The sequence below is a fragment of the Chiloscyllium plagiosum genome, chromosome 35, assembly GCF_004010195.1.
Source record: "Chiloscyllium plagiosum isolate BGI_BamShark_2017 chromosome 35, ASM401019v2, whole genome shotgun sequence".
NCBI classification, from domain to species: Eukaryota; Metazoa; Chordata; class Chondrichthyes; order Orectolobiformes; family Hemiscylliidae; genus Chiloscyllium; species Chiloscyllium plagiosum.
The window spans coordinates 3823541-3850640 of record NC_057744.1 but is presented as its reverse complement, the minus strand read 5'-3'; the positions used below and the strand labels follow the sequence as shown (position 1 = coordinate 3850640).

General features: G+C 46.2%; 1 protein-coding gene across 21 annotated transcripts in view; it reads right to left on the bottom strand.

The window, feature by feature from the left end:
- The window catches only part of phldb1b (pleckstrin homology-like domain, family B, member 1b), a 372433-nt gene that overhangs the window by 22730 nt on the left and 322603 nt on the right, over positions 1-27100 (bottom strand). For 10 of the 21 annotated variants that reach the window (XM_043676461.1, XM_043676469.1, XM_043676474.1 and 7 more), the window contains 6 exons: positions 26069-26230; positions 22475-22636; positions 20570-20686; positions 17887-17989; positions 15992-16027; positions 14923-15238 (listed from right to left, as the gene is read on the bottom strand). In XM_043676461.1, coding sequence (XP_043532396.1) covers positions 14923-15238; positions 15992-16027; positions 17887-17989; positions 20570-20686; positions 22475-22636; positions 26069-26230 — 896 coding nt within the window. The remainder of the gene's footprint in view (positions 1-14922; positions 15239-15991; positions 16028-17886; positions 17990-20569; positions 20687-22474; positions 22637-26068; positions 26231-27100) is intronic. The other 11 variants (XM_043676476.1, XM_043676479.1, XM_043676482.1 and 8 more) reach the window with 7 other exon arrangements.

Genomic DNA, 27100 nt, shown 5'->3' with positions numbered 1-27100 from the left:
GCCCTTGCTCTCACCCCCACTCCCTCATCCCTCACCTTCACTCCCCACTCCCTCGGCCCTCGCTCTCACCCCCACTCCCTCGGCCCTCGCTCTCACCCCCACTCCCTTGCTGCGCCTCAATCCCAAAGGCCCTTTCGTTAATCTCCCAGTGAAACCCAAAGCTCTCGCTAATTCAGTGGTTTTTGTTTTGCTTGTGTCCTGCTGCTTTCGGAGGGTTTTGTACCCTCTGGAAATGGAGGCTATTGTACATTGAATGTCAACAGTCTGTGGGAAAGAATTTTAAATATTCAAATCGGATTATATGTTTAAAGTTAAACCCACTGGATTAATGAGAATTTTGGAAACTCTTCATATTTTGGATTAACAGAAACATCTCAGAAACAGGAAGAACCTGGGCTGGTAGATACAAGGAGGAGGCAGTAACTCATACCCTGGACCCTATTCGATCATCCAGTTTATTGCTGACATTTTCTGCAATTTCATTTTTTAATTATTCACTCGTGGGATGAGGGAGTTATTGGCTGGGCCTGCATTTATTACCTGTCCCTAATTGACCAAAGGGCAGTTAAAAAACCACGGTGCTGTAGGTCTGGAGTCACGTGTAGGTCAGACCAGGTAAGGATGGCAACTTCCTTCCTGAAAGGAGACATGAATGAGGCCAATGGGTTTTTCCGTCAAATGACAACAGTTTCATTGTCATCATTAGACCCTTAATTTCAAGTTTTTATTGAATTCAAATTCCACCATCTGGCATTGCAGGATTCGAACCCAGTCCCCAGAACATTACCTGGGTCTCTGGGCTAATAGTCCAGCGACAAGACCATTAGGCCATTGCCTCCCCATTTTCTCATCTTTCCTCCAATCCTTTGATGTCCTTTCGTAAGAATTAATTGACTGACCACAGTCTTGAAACTTGAATGGGCCCTGGAGCTTAGGGAGAGAATCCCAGATCTCTAGCCTGTTCCCTGACATCACGATGGCTCAGTGGTTAGATTCCAGCCTCGGGCGACTGTCCGTGTGGAGTTTGCACATTCTCCCCGTGTCTGTGTGGGTTTCCTCCCACAGTCACAAAGATGTGCAGGCCAGCTGAATTGGCCGTGCTAAATTACCCACAGTGTTAGGTGCTTTAGTCAGAGGGAAATGGGTCTGGGTGGGTTACTCTTCAGAGGGCCTGTTTCCATGTTATAGGGAATCTAATCTAATCATTCCCACAATGGCCTGGCTCGGATTTGGGGGACCCTCCCTGACCCCATCTTGGTTGGATTCCCCCACACCATCCCATAACCAGGGGATATAGTTTCTCTCTGCCTATCCTTTTGGAATAATTTTTCATCTTGAAACATCTCTGTTACACCACCTATTAATCTTCCAAACGCACAGAATACAAACCAGGATTAGATCACTCGTGCTCGTAATTTACTTCTTTTATTCCTAGTATTTTCCTTTCGCAAAGTAAAGACTAACCTTGGGTTGGTTAACAAGAGGGTTGGTATTTCACAAAGGTGTAAAACAACATGCGAAATACAGAGAGACCCCCTCCAACCCCATCCTGATGGTTCCCCTTGTCCATTTGCAAGAGAGAGAGATCAAGCAAGGTATATGACTGTGGAGTGCATCACAACTGAGCCTGATTCTTTCCCTACCTGGTTTTCCAGCAGGATTCGGGATCCTGGCTGACGTATATCCCACATCCAGGCTGCTTATGCCCGGCTGAAATGAGCAAACCTAACACTGAACAAGGATCCATCAACTGAAGTGTTCCGGCCACCCGGCCTGGACACATCTCTCAGTGCAAGAAGGAACAGAGAAAACACCCGCACACACGTTCCCTCCAGTGAACCGCTTTGAAGTTCATTTTGTTATTGGGGGGTCAGACACAGTGGCCATTTTAACACAGCAAGATCCCAGGCTGCATGGACATTCATAACCAGTCGGGTTGGGGTAAAGTGTGTTGCCGAGGACGCTGGGGAGACAACGTCTGACTCTTGAAAATCAATAATGTGCACCTAAGACATTGACCATGCAGAGAGGAGTCTTGATTAAAAACCTAGTGTGGGGAACTGTTTATCTTGTTCAGAACATCATCTTCCGTATACTCATCCCATGGGACTTGTCTCAAACATTCAAGCCTCAGGCACAGAGGCGAGAGGTCTACCAACTGAGCCACATGATTATAGAGCAGGGATAAAACCACACTAAGATTTCTGCAAACCCCTTCATTATCCAAAGACAAGCTCCTCATTTAAATCTTTATTTTTAAAAAAAACTTTCTATTCTAGTACTTCCAGCCTTCGAGAGGTTAATGGCGCTGGAACTGGTGCCAGCGAGGGAGTGAGGAGCACTAACTCCAGGGCAAAGAAGCTCTCTCTGGTGGAGGGTTTAAAGTTCAAAGGCCAAGTGCCAGGATCTGAAACGACTCTGCTCCAGATCGAGAAGGAAATACAGACAAGATCCTGGCTGACCATGGGCCAGCAGCCAATCCCCAGAACCCGCAGCGTGCTCAATAAGCAAACAGAGCAACCCAATCCCTAAACCTCTGGCAGCTGGGAAAATATTTCTGAGTTGCAAAAACAAGACTTTTAGCGAAAATAAAAACAAGATCTGTTGGCTCTTGCCAAGCAGCCAGGTTACTGTATCCAAAGTCAGAAAAGAGAGAGAGAGAATATTTCTGTTGTATTGAACACACTCACCTGCCACTGTTCCTGCACCGACTAGAATCCATCAATCCAAACCTAGCTCTGTTTAGGCTTCCCAACACAAAAAAACTGGGAAAATCTTCTTGTTCATCATCACCTTCAGGTGAGTTTAGATATTCAAGTGAGTTGAGTAGAGGTTAAAAACTTTCCCTTAATAACGACTGAAACTGATTAACAGAAATATTCCCTTTCTCCTTCACTCTCTCTTTCGGAAACTCTTCACAATTGCAAACATGGAACAAGTGCACGGTGCGGAAGAAGTGAAATAAAGCTGACTGGAAATCCTGGAATGGAATCCTTATCCCTGTGACAGAATCCTAGGAATGACTGAGACACAATGGCACCAGAGGAGGCTGTTCGATCTATTGAGTCGACGGCAGCCCTCTGTAGGATAGGAGCATTGCCCCAGCTCTGTCCCTGGAACCCTTCACAGTGCCCCGGGGACCCACTGGCATCAGAGAGATTTGACGGCAGTGGACAGGATAGTGGTAAGTTTAGATATGAGCCCCAAAGGAAAGCCCATCGTACAAAGGGTCAGGGGATCCAAGTTCAAGATGAGAGATGCAAAGGAATTAAAGGAAGAATTTTGTGTTTTAAACAGTGACTTTCACAACAGCCAGGATTTCACTCAATGGCAGAGTGAACTGGATGGGCTTCAATCCCTCCCCCACCGGTGCACAGTAACAGCAATCTGTACTATCTACAAGATGTGCTGCAGAAATTCACCAAAGATCCTCAGACAGCATCATCCAAACCCATGACCACTTCCATCTAGAACGACAAGGGCAGCAGGTACTTGGGAGCACCACCACCTGCAAGTTCCCCTCCAAGCCAGTCACCACCCTGACTTGGAAATATACCTCCATTCCTTCACAGTCATTGATCCAAAATCCTGGAATTACCTCCCTGAGGGCATTGTGGGTGAACCCACAGCAAGTGGACTGCAGTGATTCAAGAAGTCAGCTCACCCCCCACCTTCTCAAGGGGCAACTAGGGACGGGCAATAAATGCTGGCCAGCCAGTGACACACAAATCCCACAAATAAATAAAAAACTCTATGGGCTGAATGGCCTACATCTGTTCCTATAATTTATGAAATAAAGGTTGCAATGTGCTGCCTACAAGGAGAATGGACAATGGGAGTACATTTCAGCACTTGAAGAGTCCATTTGGCCCTTTTAAGTCTCTGCTGGTCCTTTTCCACCAATTCAGAAATATCTCCCACCCTCGCCTGTCTCCACTCTGTCAAGATTGTTATCGATTCCAAAGCACATAAGTAGCAGATATTTCAGTGCAATGATCTGGGGCGTGGGGAAATTCACCTCTAATCCACAACATCCCAGCTGGAGATAGATGCAGAAACAGATACTGTCAGCAACCACTCTGATAACAACATTTGTTCCAGAATGCCCCCACCGCCTCCTCCCCGGAATACGATCCCCATTCAAAGGGAGCTGTCAAACATGGCAGCACTTTCTACATTAACCATCAGAATTCTCAATTTTGCTTTGGCAGCAGAGATATGCACATCCTGATCATCAACAAAATAGGATCAATTCCAGAAAAAACTTGCACCCTTCGAAAATACGACCCCAGATACAGGAACAAGAGACGGCCATTCCAATCTCCTTCAGTCCAGTCCACTATTTAATTAGCTCAAGGCTAATCTCAATGGGCCGAACGTCCTCCTTCCCTAAGACTCTATGATCTGTTCCTCAATATCACTGTCCCACTTTGACTTCATAGCCATTACAAATCAGATCTATCCATCTCAGCCTCAGGATCACCAGGCCCCACTATGTTTTAAGGGAGTGAGTTCCACATTCTCACCATCCTTTCTGTGAAAGAGTGTTCCCTGAGTTTATTCAGAGACTTACAGCATGGAAACAGACCCTTCGTACCAATCAGTCCATGTTGAACATAATCCCAAACTAAAGGTTAATTTGCCGAGCTGTTGGGTTACCATGCCGATGTTTTGTTACCAATAACCCAGCAGGTCAATGAGCTAACCAATGACCTCATCCACAACCCAAGCTACAAATCTATACCAAAGTAAACGGGTCCCACCTGCCTGAGCTTGGCTCATGTCCCTACAAACCTTTTCTAGTCATGTACTGATCGGAATGCTTTTTAAACATCGTAGCTGTACCACAGCATCCACCACTTTCTCTGAAGGTTTATTCCACACGCAAACCACTCTGTGGAAAAAACAGTGACCCTCATGTCTTTTTCAAATCTTTCTCCTCTCACCTTAAATGCATGCCCTCTAGTCTTGAAATTCCCCACTCGAGGGAAAAGACACCTGTGCTCACTTTGTCAATACCCCTCATGGTTTTAAAACCTTGTAAGGTCACTCCTCAACCTTCTTTTACGCTCCAGTGAAAAAAGTCGCACCCTACTCAATCTCTCCTTGTAATTCAAACTTTCCAATCCTGGCAACATCCTGGTAAATTCCTTCTGAACCCTCTCCTGCTTAATAATATCCTTCTGATAACGTGACGACCAGAACTGCACACGGTACTCCAGAACAGGCCTCACCAACATCCTGTACAACCTCAACATCTCACCCCAACTCCTGGACTCAAAGGTCTGAGCAATGAAGGCAAGCGTGCTGAAGATCTTTTTAACCACCCTGTCTATCCGTGACACAAAACTTAAAGAATTATGTACCTGAACCTTGAGGTTGATCCTGAACAGATGATTCTCACTGTAAGATTACCCCTGAATCCAGACTCTCAGAAAGGAGTTTCTCTCCTTTTCTCCAATCAACTGCTCAAATCATTTTAAAACATTCAGTCAGAAGCCCCTCAGTCTTCCAAAACTGAAAGAAATACAAACCCTGTTTATGCACTACCTGTATCAGTCACCTTTCCCACACTGTGCAAGGCTGTCTTTGTCAAATTCCTTTTCAGATTAACCCCAGAGATGTGCATGTTACTGGAAAGCCTGGCATTTATTCCTCATTCCCCTCCAACCCCGTTCCCCCTGGTTTGAGGCAGCTGATTGGTAATTACGCTCTGAAGTGACCAATCAACCGCGTTACATGACTCCCATCCGTCATCAATCACAGGACAGAAGACGACTACTTGGCCCATCACATCCATGCTGACCCCTACAAGAGTAATTTGCATGCTGCCACTCGCCCTGCAAATACTCTCCTCTTCTGACAATGGTCAAATTCCCTCTTCAAAGCTCAATTGACTTTAGCCTTGATCAAACACTGAGGGAGTGCATTCTCCACCCTCATAGAAATAAATTTTCCCTCGTGTTGCTGTTGCATCTTTTGCTCTTAAATCTGTGCTCTTTGGTTATGTCTCCATCCAGCAGTGGGAAAAACTTCTCCCTGTCTCCTCTGTTCAGATCCTGTTCAATCTCCTCTCAGTCTTCTCCAGGGTGAACAGGCCCAATCTTTCTAGTCTATCTACACAACTGAGCTCCCTCATCCGTGGAACCATTCTCCTGAAGAGACCAGACCTGACAAGGACAGCAGGTTTATTTAGTCCATGCCCGAATTACTGATTTGGGTTGTATGGTCACAACTGGACGGTTTTGCAATCACATTTACCATTACTGCTGCTGGTCGTTATCCAGAAACTGACCCCCCACGCCTTCCTGCAAAGCAGGTGTGCATCTGTTGATAGCAGCTGAGGTATGTTAAAATCACTGGTGTCTACGTAGTAAAATAGCTCAGCTGAATCTGCTAGCTGGACTCGTGAAGAATTAATACAGAAACGTGGAGGGAGGGGGTGAGAAACAGGGGACGTGATAATTAACCCCAGAAAAGCTTACTGTCCCAGAGGAAATGGGGGAAAACGGCAGAAGTTCCAGAGAATCAAACAGATAAGGAACTTTTTTCAATGCAACAGTGGATCTGTATCAACTGCAGACAATTCCCTCAACAGACTAAATCTCCATGAATTCCCACTGCAAAATCCCTCACATCGCCTTCCTGTTGTGTGTCAGGAAATAATTAACCTACTCTCGATGGGGGATGCATTCCGTGTCTCATTTAGGGAATGACTCAGTCCCTTGCTATCATCTCAATTGTTTGCCCCAAAGCACAAGTTCAGAATAGAGAGGAGGAAATGTGAAGTCCCATCTAGATAACAGCACAGCGTTTACCTTTTAAACTATGGAACACCAGTGTAATTCTCCAGGGCTGCAGCTGGCTTAATCTCAAACATCCATTACACCATTGTAGATGGAGCTTGGCTGATTGGGAGGAGGGGGTGGAGGGGTCAGGATTTACATGGGGACATGAAGAGGCCATTCAGCCTTGCAATTCAATGACATCATGCTTGGTCTGTACCATGACCGTGTTTAACCATTACAACAAAAGCTGCAGGTACTGGAATCAGAACCAAACATGCGAGAGAAATTCAGCAGGTCAGGCAGCATCTTGTACAGGTATATGGAATTAATATTTCCAGTCCTCGACCTTCCCTTAGCTCTTAGTCCCTTATATAACACTTGCCTGAATGATTACAACACGAACAACACAAATTTACAGAAAATAGGAACAGGCCATTCGGCCCTTCGAGCCTGCTCCACCATTCAATCGGGTCATGGCTGATCATCCTGCTTTCTCCCCCACACCTTTTGATCCATTTACCCTTGTCAAAACGTTGGTCCTTTTTCTAAAAGCTGTTCCTGTTCTCAAGGATACTGTGTCCTTGATGTTTTCAGAGGGGTCATAAAACAGTCCGGGCTCCAAAATGACTGGTTTGGTACCGAGATGAACAGAGTATTGGGAGGCCTTTTTGTTTCTACATAAACAGATGAGCCTTTAGGCCACAGCTTTCGTGTTTTAGAAGTAACCTGTTTAATGAAAGGGGCGTGGTCAGTCCTGGAAGCTGAAGTCTCGTTGTTAGTTCAGTTCAGCTGTGAGCTGTGTGGAAACAGGCTGCTAGATTCTCTCTCTCTCTCTCCTTCTGCCTTTTTAACTTCGACCTTTAAGCCTCTGTTTCATTTTTACTGTGTTTAAGGGGTTTGTTCATTGGGACTGTTGCACATATTTTTCAGAACAGCATAATTAAGTCTAGTTTGGACAGACAGAGTTCTTTATTCTGTTCTTTGTGTTTTATTCCGTAATTTTGTGAATAAATTTTTGTCTGTTATAAAACCTGGTAGTCAACCTCGCTAACTTACTCCAGGTAATTTTCACTGTACACTTACCGAAACAAAGTGAAAAGTTACGGTCTGGGCTGCCTGCTTCAAAGTGGTGTGGCCTAGTCCATAACACCCTCAAGAAGTAAATCTAACTCCTTCTTGAAAACACGTAATATTTTGACCTTAACCACGTTCTTTGGTAGCGAATCCCACAGGCTCACCACTCTCTGGGTGAAGACATTTCTCCAAATCTCAGTCCCAAATGGTTTACCCCTTACCCTTAAAATTGCAGGAGGTTGAGGCCATGAAAGGCTTTTGAAAATGAAGCTAAGAACTTTAAAATCGGGGCGTGGCACAATCAGCTGCCAGTGCTGGTCAATCAGGGACTGAGTGCCTCGGCGAGAGTTGAGATGCAGGTGGCAGGGATCTGGATGAGGTTGAAGCCACATTAAGTTGATCCACTACATTCACCTTCTTGGCCTCCCTTGCCCCTCATGATCTTCCCCATCATCAGTGGATGCGACATCAGTTGTTAGTTTTAAATCTGAGGTTGATACATTTGTGTTAAGTGAAGGTATTAAGGGAAATAGGCCAAAGGGAGGTTACTGGGTGAGGCGACTGATCAGTCATGATCTCACTCAATGTGTAACAGGCTGGAGGGTCCACATCCCGCACCTCCACCCTCAGACCCCACCCCTCCAACCGTAACAAGGACAGAACGCCCCTGGTGCTCACCTTCCACCCTACCAACCTTCGCATAAACCAAATCATCCGCCGACATTTCCGCCACCTCCAAACAGACCCCACCACCAGGGATATATTTCCCTCCCCACCCCTTTCCGCCTTCCGCAAAGACCGTTCACTTCGTGACAACCTGGTCAGGTCCACGACCCCCTACAACCCACCCTCCCATCCTGGCACTTTCCCCTGCCACCGCAGGAACTGTAAAACCTGCGCCCACACCTCCTCCCTCACCTCCATCCAAGGCCCCAAAGGAGCTTTCCACATCCATCAAAGTTTTACCTGCAAATCCACTAATATCATTTATTGTATCCATTGCTCCCAATGCGGTCTCCTCTACATTGGGGAGACTGGACGCCTCCTAGCAGAGCGCTTTAGGGAACATCTCCGAGACACCCGCACCAATCAACCACACCGCCCCGTGGCCCAACATTTCAACTCCCCCTCCCACTCTACCGAGGACATGGAGGTCCTGGGCCTCCTCCACCGCCGCTCCCTCACCACCAGACGCCTGGAGGAAGAACGCCTCATCTTCCGCCTCGGAACACAGCAACCCCAGGGCATCAATGTGGATTTCAACAGCTTCCTCATTTCCCCTTCCCACACCTCATCCTAGTTTCTAACCTCCAGCAACTCGACCTGTCCGGACTTGTCCGACCTGCCCAGCCCCTTTTCCACCTATCCACTCCATCTTCTCCTCCCTGACCTATCACCTTCATCTCCTTCCCCACCTACCTATTGTACTCTATGCTACTCTCTCCCCACCCCCACCCTCCTCTAGCTTATCTCTCCACGCTTCAGGCTCTCTGCCTTTATTCCTGATGAAGGGCTTTTGCCCGAAACCCTATTGTACTCTATGCTACTTTCTCCCCACCCCCACCCTCCTCCAGCTTATCTCTCCACGCTTCAGGCTCACTGCCTTTATTCCTGATGAAAGGCTTTTGCCCGAAACGTCGATTTTACTGCTCGTCAGATGCTGCCTGAACAGCTGTGCTCTTCCAGCGCCACTAATCCAGGAGGGGCTGAATGGCCTACTCCTATACTGATTTCTGCCCTGTCACACTGCAGGTAGAGAGAGAAAGTAAGAACTGAGCTGTGTAGCACTAACATTCCACTTGAGCTGGTCTCATTGCTAGCTATTGGTCAGATAACATCAGAAACCTGTCATCTGAAAAGGTCACTTCACAGGCAGTGACTCACCAAGCTCTGTCCATACATCACCCATAACCAGCCAGCTCTCAAACTGCAAAACTGTTCACCCACCTCATGCAATGTCCCTAATAGGAGAAGGACTGACACTTACATAGCACATTTCCTGGCCTTGGGACATCCCCAGGTGTTTAATACACACTGAACCACTACCGTTTCTTCAACTGTCTTTCACAAATATTTGCTAAAGGGCTTTGGGACATGTAAGTGTTAACTTCTTACTGTAATCACTGCTCCCGCAGCATTAAAATGTAGTGGAAAAACTGGCACATCATTTTTAAAAGAGACACACACCATGGCATTTATGTTATGTTGAGAAACTTTACATACTCCCTGTTCAAAACACCAAAGTGTCAACTGTGGTCACTGGGTCAGGATCTGGATCTCCCATGGACATCCAACAATAATGTGTATTTGTAATAGCACCTTCAATGCAATAACAACTTACATTTACAAAGGACCCTTCAATGCGATGAGCTGTCCCAAGGCATTTTACAGGAAGTTTATGAAAGAGGGAGTTTGACACTGAGCCCCATCTGGAGAGACCAGGACAGGTGACCAATAGCTTGATCAAAGAGTTAAACTTCCAGGAGTTTTCAGGGGTAGAGCTAGGGAGAAGAGAGAGATGTAAGGAGGAAATGGCAATGTGTGGAACCAGGGTGACTGAAAGGGTCAATGATGAAATGATTAAAGTCAGACTGCACAAAAACGTCAGAGTTGGATGGAGCAGAGATCTCAGTGAACTGGAGCAGAATACAAAAACAAGGAGATCGGAGAGTGGGGTTTTACCAAGGCTGTGCAGGGAGTTAAAAACAAGGTTGACCATTTTAAAATGGAGGCACTCAATGATTAGAGCCAATGTTAGTGAGCGAGCACAGGGGGTGATGGGAAACCAGCAGGACTTGGTGTGAACTAGGATGGGGGCAGCACGGTCAACATGACCCAGGGATGAAAGAGCTCTGGGTTAACGCACCAGGGATTGAGGGGTGTGTGCTTGCACGGGGAGGGGATGGGCAGTCTGCAAGTGTTCAGGTGTTTGTGGGTGTGGGTGTCTGAGAGTGTGGATGTATCTGTGTGTCTGAGTGAGTGTGTACATATGCGAGTGAATGTGTCTGAAAGTCCCTGGTGTGTTCCCACAATGGTACATTCCCAATGAAATACTGTGGTTTTTACAGAAACAAGCTGTTGCTGCAGTCCCTCTGTGTTGTGTAGCTCGGAGCTACAACTGCCAGAGACTCAGGATATCAATGTGCTTTCGATCTGAAGCACACAACGCAGAGAGAAGAAAAGATATGGCCTCCAGCTCCACGCCTGATTTCCGCAGGGGAACGTGCAGCTCCACAGGGTGGGAGCTCCCAAACACAGATCCCGCTGGTGATACTGGCCTCTGTCAGCATTAGGATCATTAAGTGATGCCCTGCAGCTTGGCTTGTACGTCAAGGGCCTGTCCCAGGGCTGCAAGCACGGCCTCTGGAGGATTGTGCCTGGACACAGGTTCAGACAGGCCTGTCTTTGACGATGCATACTGCACACGAGATACTGTTCACTAATTGAGGTGTTTAAGGCATTAAGTGCATTCGATGGGCTAGATAGAGAGAAACCATTTCTCATTTCCCTTTAGGGAATAAGCTACGTGCAACTCCTCCTAACCAATAGTACAAGGAAGGACTGGGGCTGAATCTAATATCTCAACCTCTGGACAGAACAGACAGCAAGACATGAACTGAGACAGCAAGATCTAATGCACATGCTGCATATTGGCAGTGGTTTGGCTTTTGCAGCAAATTTGTATTTGTTTTCCCTTCATCTCCAGCTACTTTAAATGTTACATTTATGTTCAGCATGGACTGTTTGGACCGAAGGGTCTGTTTCTGTGCTGTATAACTCAACGTCACATTTGGATAACAAATTCCTATTGCCAAAGAATAACTTCCCAGGTGAGATTTGAACCTGTGTCCCCATTATGGTGATCAGTAATCTGGTGACATTACCGTCACCCCTCATTGGCCAGGCTGAGTTATAACAAGATTCCATTCTCAAAAGATCACTGGGAGATCAGGTGGATTTTTATAATGATTCAACAGCCTCATGGTCATTTTTACTGAGACCAGCTTCTCAATTTCAAACTGAATTCAAAATCCCAAACAATCATGGCACAATCTGAATTCACTTGATTATTCGTGTTGGTTTCAGCATTGCTATTAATCAATGTGTGATTCTGTTGACTCCTGCTTGGTCTCCCACATTCTAACAAGTCCCATTTCCCTGTGCACTATGCACTGCACCATAATGCCCTTGAACAAGAAATATCTTGCCTTTAAAATTTGCACCTTTATCTACAAATCCCTCCATCATCTCATCTCACCTCCAGCCTCGGAGATTTCTGAGATCCTCTTGTGCATTCCTGAATCCCAGCGCTCCACCATTAGTGGCCATGCCTCCAGCTGCCTGCATCCCAAACACTGGAATTCCTTCCCTACACATCCTTGTTTCTCCATCTTGCTTTCCTCTTTTAAGATGCTCCTTAAAACCTACGTCTTTGACAGTGGTTTCTGTCAATGCATGTGGCTTGGTAGCACGGTGTTTTGTAATGTTCCCGTGAAGCGCTCTGATACAATTTATTACGTCAAAGGTGCTATATAAATAGAAATTGTTGCTGCATTCAGTGGTACAATTGGAGAACACACACTGCCAGAAACACAGACTGTATGTAATCAGAGACTGAAACAAGCCTTCTTATAAAAGGGCTGGGCACATTGTGCACACACAGGAGCAAACACTGACACACAAGCAGGACAGTTGGAGTAGATCATTGGCTGATACTCAATGTGTACAATACAGAAGGTGGGATTGGTTAGCTCAGTGGGCTGGATGGCTGGATTGCGATGCAGAATGATACCAATGGTATGGGTTCCATTCACACACCAGCTGAGGTCACCATGATGCTCCCACCTTCTTGACCTAAGGTGTGGTGACCCTCAGGTTAAACTTACTACCACACAGCTCTCTAATGAGAGAGTGGGACAATGTCTCTTTATCTTTTCACTGTAGAGACACAGACATCATTCATTTGTTCCTATTTGATGTGTATGTAAATGTGAAGAGATGGACAGTAAGAGGCAGCATTGAGCTTTTGTGAAATACACACAATGTTAATAGAGACCCGTTGAGATTGATTTGCTTCCTGCTGCTGTACATACACAGAGGCTGACAGGGAAATGTGTGAGACTTGTGCAGAATTACACTGAAGTACAGACTCTGAATGGACAATCGACATTTCAATTAATCACCACATTCTGAGCGGCTGGTGTCTCAATTAGTAAAACTGTCAAGCAATTGCAGTGAGTCCGAAAGGTAACACTCTTTGTTGTGTCACCTGTCCATTGAGTTAATCTACACTTACAGCCATAAAGCCACCACGAGAGAGAGCATTCATCATTCTAACATTTACAATCGAGAATCTAACAGCTCAGGGCCATAGTTCGAACAGCTGAACACATCCCCTTTCAGAAACTGATCTCACAATGTTACAGAACTCAGGAAATATTGACAAGTTTACAGGGAAAGCATGGGCAACTGGGAGAGATCACCTCTTTCTGAGAGCTGGACGAGGCTCCATGAGGCAAATTGCCTTCCACCAATGACTCAAGACTGGCCACTTCCATCCCCGAGCCACATCCCTCTCTCACTAGTATCCTTACATACGGATGAGGAAGGGGATTGGAACAACACATCCATCCTAGGACAAGCCAAACAAAGACACGCAGGAGAATTCCTAGGAGCATGGCATTCCAACCGGAACTCTATCAACAAACACATCAAGTTCGACCCCATCTACCACCCCCTGAGAAAAAGAACAGGAAGTGACTTCACCACAGGAAATAAAATCATCACAGGAAATGACATCACCGACCCAATGAAACCCAAATATATAAATAGAAAGCAGGAATTTTCAGCATTGCTTTGCCTGAGGCCCACTGATGATGCTACCTAGTAGGGTGATGAAACGTCTGGAAATGAACCTTCCAAACCTACATCTTAAACCTCAACCTGAGCTACAAATCTCCTCAAAATTCGCTAGCTCCTTTATTGGTGGAAATGATCCCCCCACTGCCGTTCTCTAAAAGCAGAGGCTGCATTGAGCATACTGAGTGAATACCACAAGAAGTGTCACGTGAGATTTACATCATGAGATGGAGAAAGAAAGACTTCTCAAAGCCTGTCCACAAGGCACAAGTCAGGAGTGTGCTGGAGTACACCACACTTGTCTGGATGGCAACAGTCAAATAGCTCAATGTCAACCTGGACATGTGATTATTGCCACCTTAGGCAATCACTCCTTCTACCACTAGTTGCAGCAGGGCCACCTATAAGATGCTCTGCAGACATTCCCACATGCTCCTTAGTCAGCGCCTTCCAAAGCCACAGAAAGGACAAGGGCAGCAGATACATGGGAACACCACCACCTTCAAGTTCCCTTCTGAGGCACTCGCCATCCTTCTCTATTGCTAGGTCAAAATCCTGGAATTGTGGGTCTACCGATAATACATGGACAACAACGGTTCAGGAAGGTAGCTCACCACCAACTTCCCAAGAGCAGCTAGGGTTAGACAATAAATGCTGACCTAGACAATGACACCCACATCCCTAGAAAGGAGAAAGGGAGCCTCTGGACTGAGGTTTAAAGCCCAGAACCTTGCAGCTTTCAGGGAGAGTACAGGCCTGAGGCAGTCATTGGTTTGTGGGAGGGCAGGTGAATGTGGGAATGGAAGATTCAACCCTAACCAGTCGGCTCTGGACCAATGATAGAGGCAACCTTTGACTTGCCTTTACCACCAGCAAGATTGAGGAATCGCTACAATTAAAGAGAAAAGTATTGAGCTTCAGCCTTCCTGAGGGCAGGCAGTTCCAGATACTCCCTAACCTTTGTGTGAAATGCTGCTTCCTGATTGGACGAGAACCCTGATCTATACCCTGTCTCCAAATTAAATGGTTTCTTCTTGCCCATGGCCCAAGAAGGCAGCTCACCTTCTCTAGGGGCAGTTAGGGTCGGGCAATAACGCTGGCCTAGCCAGCAATGCCCACATCCCATGAATTAATGTTTTTGAAAGATCTATCCCATTGATTTGACTAATACTATACACAATGGAGAAGCAGCCCCTCTTACCTGGACATGTTGTCAGGTGAACAGGCCGAGTTGCCCGTGGAAACACTGGTCTCCAAGCTGTCAGAACTTTCTAGACTGAGCGTGTCAAAGGCATGCTCCAAATCAATGCCATGTTGAGTGGAGAGAGGCTGTGGATGGTGGTGGAGGATGCTGTGGTGGATGAGGTGAGACTGCGGCTGTCCACTCATGGAGTAGGATTGGCCAAACATTGGCGACTGTTGACCGTGCAAGGCTTCCCACTGTGATTGGGCCTCAACTGCAGCCTTCTGCTTCAGCTCAGCCAATCGCCGCCTTTGTTCTTCAATCACCTGGTGACCTTGGAAAAACAATGAGAGAGGTATACATTGAGACGGTAGAAGCAGAGAGGGGAGAAGGAGTTAAATTATAATATCTAATACAATGGCAGAACATGCTTGAGGGGCTGAATGGCCTCCTCCTGTTCCTCAGTTAGTAAGCCGCTTCGTTATCACAACAAATTAAAATTGCATTTATATAGCACCTAAACATAATAAAACATCCCAAGGCACTTCAAAGCAGAGATTAGCAAAGACAATTTGACAGTGAGCCACATAAAGAGGTATTAGAACTCCAAAACTGAGTCAAAGAGTTACGTTTTCAGGAGCATCTTAAGCAGGAGGGAGAGGTGGAGAGGGAATTCCGGAGGTTAGGACCTAAGTGCATGACAGTACGGTGATAAGAGATGGAGCAATTAGGATCAGGAGAAGGAAGAGGCCAGAACTGGAGGGACTCAGACACCATGGTAGGGTTACAGGACTGGAGGAGATTAGAGAGATAGGAAGCGGGGCTGCAGGGTTGGGGGCAGGGTGGGTTGGGAGGAGTGAGTCGGGAGGAGTGAGTCCGTGAAGGCTGTGGGTGAGAATGTTCACACTGACTCAATGCTTCTGGCAAGAAAAGCTTTCATGTAAGACCAAAGCTCGGTCTCTTCGGTCTCAATGTTAGCAAGAGTCTAACATTACAGAACGGTGCCTGAAATCCCAGTAAACGCACACACTCGCCTCAAATGTACAACACCACAGCTCCTCCTCCCAACTCCAAGCAGAATTCCTACCTCTCCTGTGGTCTGCTTTGGATATCCCTATTGATTCTGCACAGCGTCAGCAAGAAGGAGAGAATGTAAAAGGTCGAGTCAGAAGAAAGGAGTGACGTGCCATTCAAAAAGGAAAGATACGGCAAGGAAGAAAGGGAAAAAAAACAGAAAGAAATTCAGTGAGTGTTTCTTTAATCAGATTTAAAAATCACACAGCACCAGGTTATAGTCCAACAGGTTTAATTGGAAGCACTAGCTTTCGGAGCACTGCTCCTTCATCAGGTGATCCTTCATCAGCCACAGCTACCTGATGAAGGAGCAGCGCTCCGGAAGCTAGTGCTTCCGATTAAACCTGTTGGACTATAACCTGGTACTGTGTGATTTTTAACTTTGTACACCCCAGTCCAACACCAGCTCCTCCACATCATCTTTAAATCAAAGATACGGGACAAAATTGTGTTCAAACCTTTTGGGGAGCTATTCTGTTAGCATTGATGGGGGAAAGCCCCTGATTATCAATATATTTGCTCCCAAAAGTGTGGTCAAAATACCAGTCATAGACCTTTCTGGTGCCAGTGTAACGCCTGTGCCAGGAGCCATTCCAGGCCAGGATTCCGATTGATTATAGTTGCGATGGGTTCGGGTTTATTTACATACGTGCCGTGAGCAGCCCCAAACAAACCCAACCAGACAGGACTCCTGTGCAACTGTACAGATCTCATCATTGGGTACACACTCTGGGTGAGGGCCCTATACCTCAGCGATTGTCAGGAGGCTGGCTACATTCAGCTTACTCATTATCAAAGGCTCATACAGTATAGAAGAGGTTCTTCGGCCCATTCAGTCTGCCCCAGGATGTTGCGAGGCTTGGAGGATTTGAGCTACAGGGAGAGGCTGAATAGGCTGGGGCTGTTTTCCATGAAGTGTCGGAGGCTGAGGGGGTGACCTTATAGAGGTTTATAAAATCATGAGGGGCATGGATAGGGTAAATAGACAAGGTTCTTTCCCTGGGTATCTGGTCGGCATGGATGAGTTGGACCAAAGAGTCTGTTCCTGTGCTGCACATCTCTATGACTCTGCTGCTCCTCCCCTTCATGGGCATGAACCTCCTGGTTCTGAGATGAGAGTGTTTCCCAGTCAGCCACAGTTCCAGCTTCACACCAGGAGAAAGTGTTCCCACCGGCAGCACTGTCACTAACCAGCAGGGCGCAGAGTGAAGAGAGCTGTCCCAAGAGCCAGCGGGGGGAGAGGAGCAGAAATTATTTACGCAGGGAGAAGCTGTGATCTGGATTACACTGGCTGAGAAGGTGATTACATGGATTCAAAACTTCCAGTTGGAAATGTAGTCGGAAATGAAGATTTGCAACGCTGTGGGGTACAGAACAGGGCAGCAACACTAACCAGGCAGCTCGAAAAACCGAAAGAGCTGTGGATGCTGTAAAACAGGTACAAATGCAGAAGTCGCTGGAAAAGCTCACCAGGTCTGGCAGCATCTGTGAAGAGAAATCAGGATGTGGGGGTGCCAGTGTTGGACTGGGGTTGGACAAGGTCCAAAATCACACCACACCAGGCCATACTCCAAGGGGTTTATTTGAAAACACTAGATTTTGGAGCACTGCTCCGTCATCAGGTACTAGCTAGTGTTTTCAAATAAACCCATTGGACTATAACCTGGTGACGTGCGATTTTTGACCAAGAAAAGTCAGAACTAACCCTTCAGGTCCGGTAACCCTTCCTCCAAAACATTAACACAAATTCTTTCTTCACAGATGCTGCCAGGCCTGCTGAGATTTTCCAGCAACTTCTGTTTTAGCTCCTTCACCAATGACGGGCTGAATGGCCTTCTCCTGTTCTATAGGATTCTGGGATGTAACCCCCTGTTTCTTCCTCCTGGTGAGCTCCCGGCCAACACTCACCTTTCTGCTGCAGTGCCAACTGTCTCTTCACTTCGATGTCTTGCAGAGTAGCAGCAAGATTCCGTGGTAAACTGCCGGTGCCATTCTGTGCCACCACAGGGGTCTGCAAAACAAGCAGAATGTGGAGAAACAGGGTTGAGAACACAGCTTGCTGCATCAAACACTGTTGAACACTGACTGTCAAACAGTCTGCGTTTGACCTCCACGATGTCTCCGTGCCGTTACCGGCACTACCATTGAATCCCTACAGTGTGGAAAAAGGCCCTTTGGCCCAACAAGTCCACACCGACCCTCCCAAGAGTATCCCACCCAAACTCACTCCCCTACATTTAACCCCTAACTAATGCATCCAACCTACACATCCCTAAACGCCATGTGTTTCCCATGGCCAATCCACCCCTAACCTGCATATCCTCGGACTGTGGGAGGAAACCGGAGCACCCTGAGGAAACCCACACAGACACGGGGAGAATGTGCAAACTCTACACAGACAGTCACCCGAGAGTAGAATCAAACCCGGGTCCCTGGCACTGTGAGGCAGCAGTGCTGACCACTGAGCCACCGCACTACCATTCCCAGGTGCACTTGGAATATTGTCTTCTTTTATGACATTTTAAAAATTTCCATTAGAGTCATGGAGTCATACAGCATGGAAACAGACCCTTCAGTCCAACCAGTCTATGCAAACCATAATCCCAAATGAAAGTGGTCCCACCTGCTGGTGCTTGGCCCACATCCCTCCAAACGTTTCTTTTTCATGTACTTATCCAAATGTCTTTTTAAATGTTGTCACTGTACATGTATCACTGTACCTGTTCCTGCATCCACCACTTCCTCTGGAAGTTCATTCCATGGACAAACCATTCTTTGTGTAAAAATGTTGCCCCTCATTGTCATTTTCAAATCTTTCCCCTCTCACCTTAAAAATATGCCCCCTACTCTTGAAATCCCCAACCCCATGGAAAAGACACCTGCCATTCACCTCAACTATGCCCCCGCCCCATGATTTTATAAACCTTTGTAAGGCAGTAATTGTCGGTGTGATATCTCAGTCATAGAAATGTACAGCACAGAAATACACCTTTGGTACAACTCGTCCATGCTGACCAGATATCCCAACCCATCTAGTCCCATTTGCCAGCATTTGTCAAACATGTCAGCTCTACCCACCTGTCTCCATGGCAATGCACCATCACGGTGTCTCCAAATGCAAACAATTCAAAGTGGGGTGCAACGCTTCAATGGGTAGAATTCCCAACCGGAGGCTCCTGGATTCCAGTCCCACTGCAGAGACCTGAACTGAAGATCCAGCCTGATCAAAGGATTATGACAGAACAGAGGAGGCCATTCAGCCCATTGCGCCTCCATCTATTAGTCAAGGTTCGAGTGGTGCTGGAAAAGCACAACAGGTCAGGCAGCATCTGAGGAGCAGGAAAATCAACGTTTCGGGCAAAAGCCCTTCATCAGGAATGAGCCTCTCAGGATGCTGCCTGACATGTTGTGCTTTTCCAGCACCACTATAACCTTGACTCTAATCTCCAGTATCTGCAGTACCCACTTCTGCCCCTGTCGATGAGCTGCTTCTATTAGTCTAACAGTTATATTAGCCAGGGCCAATCGCCTGTCTTTTCCCAATATCCCATTGAACCAAATGACCATCCAGAGCCCTTCGAATGCTTTAACTGAGCCTGCCTCCATCAGATTTCCAGGGAGGGCATTCCATACCCTCACTCCTCACTGTGTGAGAAAGTCTTTTTTTCTCATATCACCCTTGCTTCATTTGTAAATCACTTTAAGTCCATGCCCTCTCATTCTTTTACAAGTGGGAACAGGCTCATCATATCAACACTGTCCCTCATGCTCAGGATTTCGATTCTTGTACTCCCAGTGTCTTATTGAGAGGGTGTTTCACTGTCAGAAGTACATCTTTCAGATTGAACATTAAACCGAGCTCTGTCTGATTTCTTGGATGGAGAAAAAGACCAAGGGTATTAATTTGAAGAGCAGATGGAATTCTCCAGTCTGTATTTACCCCCCAGTGAGCATCACTGGAACCAGGCAACCTGGCCATTGAGGAGCACTGTAACCAGTATGAAGTGCAGGAATGGGGCAGCCATGTTTTACACAGAAGGATCCCACAAACAGCAAGAAGGTGATGTTGCTTTGAGAACAGCAATGTTGACCAGGGGAGCTCTTCTTCATGGTTTCAGTGGTTAGCACTGCTGCCTCACAGTGGCCTGGGTTTGATTCCAGCCTCGGGTGACTGTGTGGGGTTTGCACATTCTCCCCGTGTCTGCGTGGGTTTCCTCTGGGTGCTCCAGTTTCCTCCCACAGCCCAAAGATGTGCAGGTCAGGTGGATTGGCCATGCTAAATTGACCATAGTGTCCAGGGATGTGCAAGATAGGTGGGTTAGCCATGGGGAATGCAGGGTTACAGGAATAAGGTTGGGGAGTGAGTCTGCATGGGACATGTTAGAGGGCTGGTGCAGATTTGATGGACTGAACAGCCATTTCTGCATTGTAGGGATTCTGTGATTCTTCAGCTGGATCATGGATCTATTTTTTGATTCTCTCCAAACTCAGCAGTGAGACACAGGACTGGTGTCTCTCCTGCCCAGGGACTGAACCGTACAGCGTGAGGGAGAAGCTCCACAACGTTCAGCCATTTCCTGTCCCCGATTACCTTCGACATCAGGTTTCGGCCAAGAGTTGATGCGGTGAACGGTGAGGAGGGGGAAGATCCCATCTTCGTCCGAGGCAGGGTGCCAGATCCTTCGCTCTCCATCTTGGATCGGTAAACCTGGGACAGGAAGACACCAGAAAAGCCTCAATTAGCCAATAGATCTTCACAGTTTCTGCTGCGGTGGGAACAGTCAACTGGCTGCAGGGGTTTTTCACCTCCCTGACACCAACAAGATGAGGTCCATTAACCTCCAAAGGGCCATAAGTCCAGTAGGAGGTCAGATCATTGATTTAAATGCCCCACTCTTGCCTGCTAACTTCCTCACTCCTCTCTTTAAGTGTTGATGTTTTGCACAGGCACCTGCTACCCTTCAGACTTGAGCCAACCAGGTGGTCACTCTTCACCCGGGAGGCATGTCCGGCGTCCAGAGGTTACTCAGCAACAGACAGAGGGGAAAGGTCACGGCTGAGTCAACATCCGATCACAAAGATCTGACAAAGGGGCAATGGTGACGGAGCTCCACTCTGTTTTGTGTTTATCCCCAGCTCAAACCTGCTCCACCCACTCCCCACCGACCCCCAGCAGATATTTGGGTACGTGTACAGGAGAAGATGGAATTATTCAGAGGAAGAAATCCACCTCCTTTCCCATCACCGGTTTGGTGACAGGGAGCTTCTTTACCCCAGGGTAACAAATATCCCCTGTACAACCTCAGTTGGCCCAGCACCATTGGTGTGATAGCAGACACTGACAGCAAAATGACCCTCTAACCAAGTGGGGGGCAGCTAAAGCTGACTGGAAGAATCTCCCTGAATATACCCACAGAGGAGATGCAAAAATCCCATGGATGAAGCAGTGAGAACGTTTTCTGGAAGTGTGTGAATTAACCATGTTTCATGGACTTGTTAGTGCACCTTTGGTTACAGACTCAGGTTCAGGCACAGAGAACTAAATGTCTGCAAACTAGTGTACAGACATGTTTCACTTTTACGTGACATATCGCATCCAGATTGAAGGAGGAATTAATCCATCTGGAAACATGCAGCACAGAGGCCCATTGGACCATTGTAACTGTGCCAGCTCTTTGAAATAACTCTCTGAGTAGGTCCATCACCTCCCCTCAGCCCTATAAATGCTTTCCCTTCAAGTATTTATCAGTTTTTTTTGGAAGTTAATCCTAATAATTACTTGGTAACAGAGAACTTAAGCTTTGCCAAAAAGCCACACAAAGTCAACGCTTTTCATCTTGCACCTACTAGCCTGAGTTTAATCAGCCAACTCAGATTGGCTGCTCACCCCCACCTTCTCAAGGGCAACTAGGGATGGGCAATAAATGCTGACCCGGCATCCCATGCACGAGAAAAATAGTTCTTGAGCATCGCCATGCCAACCACCATCCAACTAATCAGCACCCTCTTCTCAAACTTTCTAAACTAGCTTTCTTGTATGTCGATCTTGAATCATCTCTGAATGTCTTTTGTTCCAAGTAAACACAGGAAATTAGCAAATTAATGTCCCTGTGAAAATAGCAGCAGAACAATATCATAAATCACATGGTAAACTATTTCACAAGGAAAAGTAATCAAGGTAAGAGTTCTTGAGCTTTCTTTCTTCCCTGAAAAAATCAGGAACATCTGACCCCAAGAGTCTGAGAGTATTGGGGGCTTGTCTGAAATTCTCAAAATTGAGGTGGCTAGACTTTTTTTTAAATAAAGTAAAGCAAACAAAGAATGTGGAAAAGACAGATAAATAGATCACCCACGATTGAACAGAATTATAGAACAGGTTTCATGCATCTGAATGGCCTCTCATTGTTCAGTCCCTCACCCGACAATAATTTGTTATCTTCAAACAAAACCCTGCTCTGTAAGAGATTTAAATGGAAGAGTACAAAGAGGAATTTACCTGGGTGTATCTTCGTGAGGAATGAGCTTTAGCTGGAAGAGGAGGAGGAGAAGGGGAGGAAATTGGAGGTGGAGAAGCTGAGGCCTCAAAGTTAGCCATTATTTCTTGGTACCATCGCTCTAGCTCCAGAGTAGAGGTCAGCAGCCTGCTGGTAGGCTGCTGCTACACATCGTGGGGAAGGGAGAGAAGGAGGGAGTAAAGACGAGAGAGAAAGTATAGAGTTGGAGGCAGAGAAAGAAGACATGAAGGAAGACAGTTAGAAGGGAGAGGATGGAAAAGATCGAGTGAGAGAGAAAAAACAATCATTGGGAAAGGCAGGTAGACAGGGAGAGAGAACCAAACAGAAAGAAATTAATGAAGTAGATGGATATTTAATTAAAAGAAAAATAACAACAAATGAAAATGCCTTTAGAGAGATGTACATTTTGCATTTTGAGATTATTGTAAACCACAACAATGATGTGAAATCAGAATGATGCTTTCCAGAAACTCAAACCATGTTGAACCCTTTCAGGGTGAACAGACTGGAGCTGAGGGTTACCGACTCTGTATTCCTGAGGATTGACACACATCACCTCCTGCCCTGATACGCCCCACCCCCACATACCCGTCATTGGTCCCTCCTCAAGGTGCACGACCACGTCTCATCCAATTGGAAAGAGAATTGTCTTGATGTATCCCATTGGATTAATTTTGATTTGTTAGTGAAACAACCTTCACTTCCTCACCTCGAAAACTAGTAAGTGGGAAAGATGTATAAAAGAATCCCCTGCAATTTCCCTTTCATACCCACATGGTTTCTCCCTTAGGATTTGCCTTCAGTGCTGTCTTGGAAATTCATTTTTAATTCCTGACGACCACAGGGAAATCATAAGAAAGAGAACAGGAGGAGGCCACTCAGTCCATCGAATCTGCTCCATCTTTCAGCAAGGTCATTATGGATTTTCTCTTAAAACTCTTAGTGTCCAAAAATCAATCTTTAACAGGTGAACCGACCCAGTAACCACAGTCTTGGGGGCAGAAAATTGGAATGATTCATCACCCTCTGTCTGAAAAAGTGCTCCTTATTTCACTCCTAAATCACCAACTATCGATATGGGAATCATAGAACGCTGGCTAACAGTAATAGACTTTTGTACTGTAAGGGACTAGAAGTTCCAAATCTGGGATGGAAGATCCTACTGAGTGGCACAGCAGATTTAAAGGGCTGAATGGCCTTCTTCTGTTCCTGCTTCTTACAGCTTTATGACCGTGTACCTAAATGCCAGGCAGGGTGAGCAGGGTCTGAGATTGTAGTTACAACCACCAAGATAGGGAGAAGAAATGTGTATTCCATAAGGAACAAGAGGATAAACTAGGAGTCAATTTACAAATGCTTTCCAGACTACCCAACAGCGAGTCAGAAAGAAGGAGGGAAATGGAATTTCACATCTTTAAGCTCATGGTGTTGGTAAAATAAAACAGCAGGAATACTGGATGGTGTTTTCCAATTTTCATGTTGGTTTTGACCTGTTCACTAAGCTAACAGAAAGCTGCATAAATAATAAGAGGTGATTGACACCAACAAATTAAAAAGTGCATCCTTCATTGGTCTGACCGATGCATGAAAACAAAATATTGCAGTTGCTGGAAATCTGAAATAAAAATAAAGGTGCTGGAGAAACTCAGCAGGACTGGTGGCATCTGTGGAGACAGAAACAGAGTTAACGTTTCAAGTTCAGTGTAACTCAAAACTATTTCTCTCTCCACAGATACTGCCAGACTTGCTGAGTTTCTCCAGCATTTTCGGTTCTTATTATATCGATGTATTAATTCTGTAATGGTTCATGATTCTACACACTGTTGCAAAGCTAAATGAGAACATTTTGGAATGGATCTCATTGAAATGATACAGGATATACATAAACCAATTTGGACTGAATGGTTCCCCATTGTGAAGGTTTCCCACACTGAGTGCACCTCAAATTCAATCAGAAATGACTCTTCAGGAGAAACACATTAACAGAAAGCATGGTTTGGGGAGTGGATCTATCATTTAAAGTTATATTTCTGATGTCCATCCAGTGGCATTCCATAGCAGCGGGAAAGTGTACCTCCATGGGTACATTTTCCATCCTCACTATTCCATGTATTTCTGCTGTCCTTAGGGACATAATAAAAATCTGTCTGTATTTGTCAAACTATTCATGAAGTCACAGGCCAACAAACTCAAACTGAAACTAAATGGTGCTCTGGCTGCTCACGCAGAGCTCACTCGTTCACTTTCACTCTCTGACCTCTCACTATTTGACCTCTCTCGCTCTCTGACCTCTCTCACTCTCTGACCTCTCTCGCTCTCTGGCCTCTCTCGCTCTCTGGCCTCTCTCGCTCTCTGGCCTCTCTCGCTCTCTGGCCTCTCTCGCTCTCTGGCCTCTCTCGCTCTCTGGCCTCTCTCGCTCTCTGGCCTCTCTCGCTCTCTGGCCTCTCTCGCTCTCTGGCCTCTCTCGCTCTCTGGCCTCTCTCGCTCTCTGGCCTCTCTCGCTCTCTCTGACCTCCCTTTCACTCTGACCTCTCTCACTCTCCGACCTCCCTCTCACTCTCTGACCTCCCTCTCACTCTCTGACCTCCCTCTCACTCTCTGACCTCTCTCACTCTCTGACCTCCCTCTCACTCTCTGACCTCCCTCTCACTCTCTGACCTCCCTCTCACTCTCTGACCTCCCTCTCACTCTCTGACTGTCCCTAATACAGGCTGCTTCATGAGATAAAGACCAATACGTAAAGCCAGTTGTCCAGAACATTGATCAGAATTGCCAGTGAGTGCTCGATTTGCACAGAGGGAATGATACCAGAACTATCAAGACAGATTGAAAAGGAAACCAAAACAGAAATTGCTGGAGAAACTCAGCAGGTCTGGCAGCATCTGTGGTGAGGAACCAGTGAATATTTTGGGTCTGGAGAAATTTCTTTAGAACTGTTCTATCATGGACCCTCATGGTTAACTCTGTTTCTGTCTCACTGATGCTGCCAGACCCGCTGAGTTTCTCCAGCAATTTCTGTTTTGGTATCAGATTTCCAGCATCCTTAGCTCTTTGTTTTATATACGATTGAAACGATCCTCTTTTCATGAGAATGCAGAAGACTGTGGGCTGGCCTTTAACATGATGCTCTTTAAAATTCCGAAATAATATGAAGTGTGAATATCGGGAGGGGTTTTCCTCCACACAGGGGGAACCAAACCTTAGAGACATTAATACAAGATATTCACTAACAAATCCATTTGGGATTCCAGAGAAATCTCTACCCGGAGAGAGTTGAGAATGTGGAACTCGCTCCCATAGAGCTGGGGCAAGTAACAGAGATGTATTTAATGGGAAGCTGGATAAAGGTGTGAGGGAGGAAGGAATAGACAGATGTGGTGACTGGTTGAGATGAGGTAAGGGGTGGGGAAGAGACTCAAGTGGTGTTTAAACACAGGCTCAGACCAGCTACCGAGAATGGAAGAGTAAATGACTGAAGGAGTAAATGAGGACAGATTTGGCCAGAGCTGGTGATAGACTGAAACCTCCGACACAAAGAAAAGGAGAAAACGTTAGCGTTGAGTGCTCATACTAACCTCAGCTGCAAATAGTGTAGAGGCAGCAGGTGGCAAGGACAGAGAGCCCTCAGTGCAGAGAGTCAGAGAAGAAGAGGTTGGATTAGTGTGGAATGGAATAAGGACAGAGCTCCCAGCTGAAGTACCGTACAACTCCTTAAGCTGATCTATGGTAACGTATTCCTGGGGAAAGCAGCAAAGGAAGCAGACAGCATTGGCCAACAAAGAAATAGCAGGTTAATCAAAACACTGAATTATTATGGTACAGAGGGAGTTACGTGAAACAGCTTTAAAGGTAAATTCAAGTGGGAAAAAACAAAGTCATTAACTTTTTTTTGTTTTAAAAACGTTCTCCCATTTGTTGCATTCACCAGTTAGAAGATTACCTGTCATTTTAAGAAGGTTTAGCAATTGGAATGGGAATAATTAAATCTCAAATATCTCCACAATGCAAAGCAGATGCAGAAAGACACAACAGCAAAGCAACCCGGATATTTTCACATGCTGCAAGTTATCTCTGGTTGCTGCCCGTGGTTAGCACACTGCTGCAGGCTGGGGTCATACCGAGCTGAGATTCACAAGATAGCATGGAATTGTGGGGATTGTTAAAGTCAGGTGGAAGCCTCACTGTTGGAGAAACTGTAACTGGACAGGTCTGGCCAGTGCTGCTACACATCGTGGGAAAAGATTTTGTCTATTTATCCTAATCATGCCCCTCATAATTTTGTAAACCTCTATAAGGTCACCCCTCAGCCTCCGACACTCCAGGGAAAACAGCCCCAACCTGTCCTGGGGATTTATCCACCTTTAACCGTTTTAAGACATCCAGCACTTCCTCCTCTGTAATCTGGACATTTTGCAAGATGTCACCATCGATTTCCCTACAGTCTATATCTTCCATATCCTTTTCCACAGTAAATACTGATGCAAAATATTCATTTAGTATCTCCCCCACTTTCTGTGGCTCCACACAAAGGCCGCCTTGCTGATCTTTGAAGGGCCGTATTCTCTCCCTAGTTACCCTTTTGTCCTTAATATATTTGTAAAATCCCT